General features: G+C 38.7%; 1 protein-coding gene across 1 annotated transcript; it reads right to left on the bottom strand.

The window, feature by feature from the left end:
* Positions 1-1,022: 1,022 nt before the first annotated feature.
* LOC103713622 (mannan endo-1,4-beta-mannosidase 6-like) lies at positions 1,023-6,118 on the bottom strand. The gene is made up of 5 exons (XM_008800622.4): positions 5,303-6,118; positions 4,241-4,438; positions 2,242-2,364; positions 1,859-2,070; positions 1,023-1,733 (listed from the first exon to the last, which is right to left on the bottom strand). The coding sequence occupies exons 1-5, from the start codon at positions 5,678-5,680 to the stop codon at positions 1,334-1,336; spliced, it is 1,311 nt and encodes a 436-aa protein (XP_008798844.1). The 5' UTR covers positions 5,681-6,118; the 3' UTR covers positions 1,023-1,333.
* Between the last annotated feature and the right edge of the window lie 3,313 nt (positions 6,119-9,431).

The following is a 9,431-nucleotide window of genomic DNA, read 5'->3' on the forward strand; positions in this document are numbered from 1 at the left end:
ATTTAATGTTTCTAATATTCATAAGCAGTAAATAAGAAGAATAAACTAGAAAATTATTTACTTGACAAGAAGATGGCATGTGGATCGAAGCATGCTGACGCGCTGTCCTAGAAAAGTTTATGCCCCCCATGCACGGGTCCGCTGGCACAAATCTCTTAGAGATACAACGACCCAGTACATAACCACATCTTCCCCATCTGTGCTCCTCCAGAAAAGAAAGAAGAGCACGTTCACGCTTGCAGATAAATCAAAAAAAACTCAGAAAAATAATTGAAATTATGAGGAGCAGTGAATAAAAATAAGAGGGAGAAGGAAAATTTTTTTGTCCCTTTGGAATGATCCCTAGAGCTCTTTATATAGGCTCGTGGGCCACCCAAAAAGATAACGGTCGCATCAAAAGAAGCAAACGCAGGCTAAAAAAAGCAGAATCTGGCCAAAAGAAGAAAAGAGCCCATTGACGTGGCCTAATCGCACAAACCATGCACGACGCGAATCGGATACGGGAGGAATCGCGCGGGGAGGAAAGAAATCGAAAAAAAAAAAATAGAGATTAATTGCTGCATGGTTTTCAAAAAAATTTGAAATATTTAATTTAATTCAACATATTGATGCATTGAGACGAAAAAGCCAAGCTCCATGAGTCCAACTGATAAATAAAAGTCAGGAAGAGAGAGAGAGCGAGAGAGAGAGAGAGAGGAGGAGGAAAAAAAAGAGAGGGTACATGCCGCTCTATGCTGACTGTGCTGTCATCCTTTTCCTCTTCGTGCATATTTGTCCTTCAATGTAATGCATGTCATGCGATGCCCCCATAGATGAAAACATAGGCAATTTGCATCATGCGATACCGGCTTCTAACCCGAACCTTGGTTACATTACAAAACAACGAAGCATTTTTTTTTCAAAAAAAAAAAAGGCATGAAGAAGAAGACGACGACGACTAGTAGTTGAGAACTCAGTATAGCCAATCCAATATCAAAAATGGAATAGCAAGTAGTTGAACATCACCAGCCAATTCCAGCCAATTACCAAAGAACTACATTTTTTCGGAAATTACTACCGTGCTGCTGTTCATACAATGTCATAAGAAACAGTAATTTATGATCTCCATTGCAGAAAACTTTTTGTCAATATTCATTGACAAAAGCTTAGATGACAATCAAAAGCTGCTGCTCTGAATTCTAACATAACAACCTTCATCTTCAATAGGAAAAATGATCTCCATTACTTATAACACATTTAACTCCAACGAAGTTGCACATAATTCTCATGAATTTCTTAAATTCACTCCATATCTAATGAAAAGTATTCCATACGCCTTACAGATGATGGATCCTTATGCCTGTAATTTCGAACAGGGTTTGCCAATATTTTTCTTTCTTTGGGACAACCTCAGTAATCGACAAGATTGTTGTACTATCAACTTATATGTCGATGGGTGGTCCCATGCTACCAGTGAGAAATCATCAAGATATTCTCCCATTCCTCCAGCCATCAACTGCCAAAGTAGAACTCCAGCACCAGCTTCACCCTTCTTCGCCGACTCATATACTTTATCATAAATCACCTTCAGTTGAACATCTCTTTCGTATGTTCCATTTCTCTTGACATGCAAATTGGATCCAAACTCTAAAAACAGTACTGGTTTTTTCAATATATTCTGACTGTCATTCACGTGAGAATCCACCCAGCTGGAAAGATATTTGATTTTCTCTTCCAGGCTTGCCATTGGCATCCTAGACATAAAACAGAGTATCATTTCCTTTTTGTTGTGAAAATATTGAAAACAAAAATGTTTTCCATTTGAAGGAGAAACTAACAAGCACTACATGAAACAAATAAGTTAGGTATGGCCGCCTACCAGCTATCAGGATATGCATGTACTGAAGAAAAATCAATATGCTCATCTGCTGAATTCTTTACAAAATCAGAGCCAAATGTAGCCGCCCATTCCCCTGGATTCACCCCCAATCTTTCAGTTCTTCCAGACTCGTAAAATCCTTCAAGTCCAATTGTGACAAGGTGTTTCTTGTCTATACTCTTAATATGAGAAGACATGTCGACAATCCAATCCTGGAAAAAATGCACAATTGAGGGTTAGGCTTCTTGGCATCTGAGGTAAGCACTTTGTTAATCTTTTCGAGCTTCCTTCTTTTCTAGCAAATTGATTGTGCTATCCAATAAATTAGAGAAATCAAGGCAAAAGTAACGTAAGCTAACCAAGTTGCAGACCAGTTTTGTTACCTGAAGAATAGGAGCAGATGATTTAAATACACATCGAGGCTCATTCATGAGCTCCCAAGCAAATATAGCAGGTTCATCACAATATCTAACTCCACTATATGTGTTCCTTCTTGTCAGCATTACCTGTAATGTTTATTTTCAGAATGTGGATGGAACAAGCATTAATTGCGTCACAACTTTCAATAGACACAAAAGCATAAAATCCAAGTGTCTGCATTGCGAGAACATGCTAAGATAAATGATGCTTAGTAGTTAAACTTTTCTTTGTGGAAAAGAGTTGGCATTATCCATTAAAGAATAGATGTAAGAAGGTTCTACACCATAATAATAAGATATGAAATGTCTATTCAGCAAACAAAATCAGCAGATTATGCTAAAGGCTACAAAGTGAAGATTAAATCTTTAAGGTCCTCTCAAGTGATTGAAAACAAACAGAGAGCTGTGGAGGAGAACACCCAGTTTATGTCCCATGCAGATTATGGAGCATTAATTACGAGGTTCATTACGTTCCACATACCTAAAAGACATGGTTGTTTCAATTTTTTCCAAACATTTATTAAATAACTAAGCTCTCCAATGTCCAGGGATTTCATCTTGAGACCACTAGATGACAAATAATAACTTACCAAAAATTCTAGAACTCTGATTTTTTTTTACTTTTTACAAATATGATGTTGCTTGTGCTGCGTGGGGTAAATTTTCATTATGATGGGCCACCATATAACAACATCAATAACTACTCTTTTCATGTTATGACAGAAGTTAAGTCATGCCCACACTACATACATGCTCATGCACAGACACCACAAGTAGGTACTAAAATATATTCCTCTGTTTCCTAGAAGAAATTGTTTTTTTCTTATAAAAAATCATACTATGACCAGTGTTTCTTGGAATTCGCACAACTCTCCAAAAAGATAAATAAGAAGGAAAAAAAATCAAAATATGTCCCTAAATTCCACATGGCAGCATATCAAATTCTTGAAAATTCACAAAATAAATGTAATGAATAAAATTAATGAAAATGTGAAGAATGAAGATGGTGAGGTCAGAAATATGCTAATTGCTAAATATACCAAAAATTCTAGAACACTGATTTTTTTACTTTTTACAATTATGATGTTGCTTGTGCTGCGTGGGGTAAATTTTCATTATGATGGGCCACCATATAACAACATCAATAACTACTCTTTTCATGTTATGACAGAAGTTTAGTCATGCCCAGACTACATGCATGCTCATGCACACAGACACCACAAGTAGGTACTAAAATATATTCCTCTGTTTCCTAGAAGAAATCGTTTTTTTTTAATTAAAAATCATACTATGACCAGTGTTTCTTGGAATTTGCACAACTCTCCAAAAAGATAAATAAAAAGGAAAAAAATCAAAATATGTCCCTAAATTCCACAGGGCAGCATATCAAATTCTTGAAAATTCACAAAATAAATGTAATTAATAAAATTAAATGAAAATGTGAAGAATGAAGATGGTGAGGTCAGAAATATGCTAATTGCTAAATATATCAGTCTGACAGAAATAGTGAAAAAAACAATCCAAAGAAAAAGTAAATATCTTCTCATAATAAATAAAAATATTATTATATTAATAAAACATAAAGTGCTTCTAATTATCTTTTTCTCTTGCCAACTCAAACCCATCTTGTATCAAAAAATCAGAATTCTACCGGACGCTCATGCAGTTTATGGACTAAAAATTTAAATTACTTGGAACTTTAGATTGCATAAAATAATTTAACTCACTTAAATAGGAGGATCCATTGAGTAATGGAAAAATAAAGGAAGTATTAGGCGCGTGTTTATGTTAGTCTCTGTTGATAAGAGTCTCACTCAAAGATTTTTCACTAAGAGGTACACTTGTCAAGCATAACATGACAGCTTGACAGGTTCGATCACAGTCTAAAGTTAAAAACAACACAAACTTGTAGAAAAACAACTGTTACCAGCTAATAATTAAATGAGATAGGCTTAGAAGTTACGTCTATGAAAGTCTTGAAGTAGCCCCTGATGACATCGAAAGAGAAAAATGCATCCGATGAGGTATTCACATTAAATCCAGCTTCTTGCGCCCATCTAACATATTGATCTTTACCACCAAATGCGTTGAGATTATTTAGAAGACAAAGAATTAATCTTACACCATTCCTCCTTGCTTCATATATCGCATAATCCAAAGCCTGAAACCAAATGGACCCAATCATAAAAACAGCTGATCACTGAAAAAGACAAGCATAGTAGAAATCCAATCTAATAAATTAAATATAGGTGTCTGCAGAACTGACAAAAAATAAGTATCACTAGATTAAGCACAACAAAACATATTAAAAGAGCAAGGCAAACCCACTGATAGGATAGGATTGGCATATCTTGACTCCACCAATCCCTTGGTCCAAGTAGCCTAAAGCAACATGTTGTTTGGAACACCTACTAAGCAAATAGAATCATTAAGGCGGGCCACACCCTGTTTTCTTTCCACTCCACCAATAAGGCAATTCCAATGAAAGCATGCTTTCAGAAAACCACACACACTCCTCTTAAGTGTTTCTCACTTCAAGCCTAATCTGCTTCATCAAGGCAAAACAAGCAACCCAGCAGCTAAACTGCCAAAAAGTTCTAAGAAAGGAACTAACCTGCAGAGACTTAATATTTCATCCTCCTGAAGAGAAATACTTCGATAAATGAAATTTAATATTCCAAAACCCTATTCCTCCTCCTCTTTGAACTCACTACCCTCAAAATTACAAATTCGGCTCAAAAAACCATGAAACGGAATATAAAATAATCAGATAACATGATACTACACAATTCAGTTTCTTGAGAAAACAATAGTCATCAAAATTCCACCTGCCCTACTTTAGCAATAAGCAGAAGTGGAAATCCCTCATCAAGCTGCAAAGAGATTTTGCGGTTCGCCAATCCAATGACCAAGCATTTAACAAAAAAAAGTATAATTAAAAAGAAAGAATAAAGCGAAAGACTCTAAAAATTTGAAATAAAAGAAACAAATCCAGATTAATTAAGTGGGGAAGAAATAGAGCGACCTGAAACATCTGCTCATCGTAGTGTCCCGGGAAGAGCTGGAGGGCCTTGGGGCCGCCGTCGCTGAAGGCCCAGGTGCGGCAGACGGTGAGCCCCATCTCCCGCCCGCGCCGGAGCATCTCCGACACCCACTTCCGGTTCCCCGACGACATGAACCAGTAGGAGTTCCAGCCGTTGACGTACACCGGCGTGCCGCTTTCCAGGTCTATGAACTGCGTCCCGTTCCGCCCGATGAACCCCATCCGCGGCTGCAGCCACGGGATCGGGACCCGGAACCCGCCACCCCCGCTGCTCCCCCACGAGTTCCAGTTCATGTATCCCACCGCGATCAGCAGCAGAGCTCCCAACACCGCGTACGCTTGCCGCTCCTGCTTCATCATCTCTCCCCCTCCTCCTCCTCCTACGTATATTATTCTAACCCCCCCAAAAAAGAAGAATCAAAAAGAAAAAAATGATGAATTCTTGGAACCGAACCCTTTGGGCCTCCGCGTCCAGCCTCCTCACACTTTTGCAAGGGAGGCTGCTCGGTTTGGTGGCTCACCATGGCCATCTTGGTGTGAGCATATATAGTAGATCTACCATCTCCGATGCATGTGATATTAAAAAAAAAAAAAAATGAAAACAAAAAATGGTAAGTATTTTCCTCGGAGATAGGAGATGTTGACACTTGTAAGGAAGGGTGCGAGCGATGATGCAACGAAAAAGAGCGACAGGATTTAGCTGAGGAAAGACAGTTTTGTCGGTTTGGCGCGGAGGTGCGAGAGAAAGGTGAGGAGAGGTTGGATTAGCTGAGAGAGGAGAGTTGTCGTTGCAGCACCGAAGATCCAAGCTCTCGGCTGTTTCTGGTTGGTTTGCTTACACGTGGGTGGGCCGGGGGTGTACGTGTGACAGGTGTTGCTAGGACTTTCTCTCTTTTGAGTGAGATCAGAGATGTAGTGTTGTGGCATGAACGACGTGTCTGGAAATTAGGTTTGAATGCTTCCTAAATGAAACCATGGGTAGCGCACAATATCTAACAGATTCAAATATAGCAAATATAACAATTCAGGATCTCACCCAAAATGGCTAGCTGGAAGGTATTTTTTTAGGTTTCTTGATCCTGTATAAGTATGCAGAATCTACCCAACGAATAACCGATGTGAGGCTAAACACACGCCCGCACGAATCCTCATATACTCCCTCCGTTCAAGTTATGACGTCATCATCAGGCTAAGGGTTCAAATCTATTCAAATCTAATCACAAACACTACGATCGGCTCGTGGTCAGCCCCAATAGATCCGTGTTGTAGTGTCTCCTAGTCCACATAGGTTATAAGTCGGGTTCGCTCTGATACCATTTGTAACATTAACCCAGGACCTCACCCAAAATAGCTAGCTGGAAGGTATTTTCTTGGGTTCATTGATCATTTATAAGTACCCAAGATCTACTCAGCGAATAACCAATATGAGACTAAATACACGCCCGCGCGAGTCCTCACAGCAAAAATGGAGAAGTTGCATGTATGCCCAAATTTTGAGAAGCTGCAGAATAAAGTACGCCCTCTCGATATCGAGCTCCGTACTGATGCCACTCTATTACTATGGGGGTGCGTCCAGTATGAGAGCTGATTAAGCATATCGAGTGTTGGTAGGTCCTTTATAATGTGTATCGGTATCGAATTGATATGGTATATTCTGTATCATCTGATTTTCAAAAAATATATCTTCTCATTGGAAGACACAGTCCAAGAAGAATCCATCTTGGCTTCCAAAAGCATACTATTTGAAAGTTAATCCGATCCACTCGTGACCATCAATCTTTCATAACCTACTTGAAACTTTGCTTACTCTATTACTGTGGGGGTACGTCCAGTATAGGAGCCGATTCAACATATCGAGTGTCGGTGGGTTTTTCATACTGCGTACCGGTATTGAATTAGTACGGTATATTCCATATCATCCCGTTTTTAAAAAATATATCTTCTCGATAGAAGACACAGTCCCAGAAGAATCCATTTTAGCTTCCAAAAGCATACTATTCGAAAGTTAATTCGATCCATTCGTGACCATCAATCTTTCATAACCTACTCGAAACTTCGCTTACTCTATTACTGTGAGGGTACATCCAGTATGGGAGTCGATTCAGCATATCGAGTGTCGGTAGGTCCTTCATACTGTGCCTATATCATCTGGTTTTTAAAAAATATATCTTCTCGATAGAAGACAGTCCAAGAAGAATCCATCTTGGCTTCCAAAAGCATAATATTTGAAAGTTAATCTGATCTATTCGTGACTATCAATCTTTCATAACCTACTCGAAACTTTGCTTGCAGGGAATGGAAGCAAATTTATCATACGACAATATTTTATGAGTAAAGGACACAATTCCAGCGTCTGATTAGCTGTCACTATGGAGAGCACCAATCTTTCACAACCCACTCGAAAACGTCGCTTGTGATGAATCGAAGCAAATTTATTTTAACGATAGTGCTTTTTGAGTAAACGACATAATTCTAATGGCTGACTAGATGTCGCTATGTTAATGGAAGATTTCTTGTTTCCATTGGTTTCATCATCTCCTTCTAGTGAGTGGTATCAGAAATTTGGATTGAATTGATTGTCAAATATAGTGTTCACAGTTCACACTTCCAAAGCTAAATTTCCTTCAACCACAATTTTTGCATAGTGAACAAGCATAGTAACCGGCATCCCAATAAAAACTTCATCCACCATCCACTTCCTACTTGGCTGCAGAGCAAGTTACTGAAGAAAGATGTATCAGTTTCTACTCCTTGGAAATCATTATTTGCTCAAAGAAAAAGAAAAAAGAAAGAGAACAAGAAGATGGTATGTTTGTTTGGGATGTGCGAGGATTAATAGTGCATCACAAAAGATTGGATTAGCTGAGGAAAGAGGCATTGTCGTTGCAGCACCGAAGATGTAAGCTCTCATCTCTTCCAGATTCTTATCTTACACATGGCAGCTCTGCATGTGTACATGCTGAAAAGAATGACAGGTGTTGTTACCAATCCTCTCCAGCTGCAATTGTAGAGGTGTAATCTACTGCATGAGTGTTGACCTGCCGAACCATTTGGTTTGAATTGATGCCTGAACATTATTGTGGTTGGTCTTCAATTTCTAACATGCTAAGACAGCAAAAGTGGATGGTTTCAAGAGGTGCATATATGTCCAAAGTTTGAGAAGCTATGCTACGATGCCAGATAGTCAAATAACTTTGGCTCGGTTCTCTCCATGGTTCTACACCTTGCTTCATTGGGCTTCTGATAGAACTTTGCTTCATTTTGCAAGTACTGAATTTTCTTGATATAATAACCAAAAAGAGAAGCAAAATTTATCCTAACGGTATGATTCCTCGGGTAAATGACACGGCTTGGATGGACAACTTCCTGTCAGCCAAAAATATCTTGTTCCTTTTGGTTCCTTTCTCCCCAGGAGACAAATGGGGCGCACTCTATAAGCCTAGTGTAATTTTAGTCTCAGTTGGGTGAATACTTTTATCCCAGTTATCACGACGTGTAATAGACCATAGCACGTCTCTGCATGCAATTAAAGCTATAGTGTTAAGCGACAAGCTACCTGATAATTGGGTTTGAATGGATCCTGAGCATTACTATGGTGGTGTTCGATAGAACAGTTTTCAGACATGGCAAACTGATTTCTTCTACAAGATGCAAATGCATCCAAATTTAGATAAGCTGCAGAATGACTGGATGGTTGGTAAATTTTGGTTGACTTTTTTCAAAAACTAAATATAGAGATTCGAACAGAAGCAAATATTTTGATCAGCTTTTTCTCTGGCTGTGTTTTCTGGCAGGGACTTTATTAAAAAAAAAAAAAAAAAAAAAAAAAAAAAAAAAAAAAAAATCTGATTAAGTCGATCATGCGTTGAAGCATGGCTCTACGGCTTTGTGCACTGTTTCGGAGTTTTAGACCAACTTATAGCTCTTACAAGTGATACAGCGAATGTTGTTCTGGCCCTCCATCCTTGTAGCATGGTCCTTAAGGATGGATCATCTCGTCTCACTCTTGGTGGAGTGGTACCTCAGCAGCCCTGCAAGCTTTGCTTTGCTCTGAGAGTCCTCATGGATGCCGAGTTTGAGGTTCTTCAGCAATATCAAATGAACAATTCAA

The sequence above is a fragment of the Phoenix dactylifera genome, unplaced genomic scaffold (genome assembly GCF_009389715.1).
Source record: "Phoenix dactylifera cultivar Barhee BC4 unplaced genomic scaffold, palm_55x_up_171113_PBpolish2nd_filt_p 000580F, whole genome shotgun sequence".
Taxonomy (NCBI): Eukaryota; Viridiplantae; Streptophyta; class Magnoliopsida; order Arecales; family Arecaceae; genus Phoenix; species Phoenix dactylifera.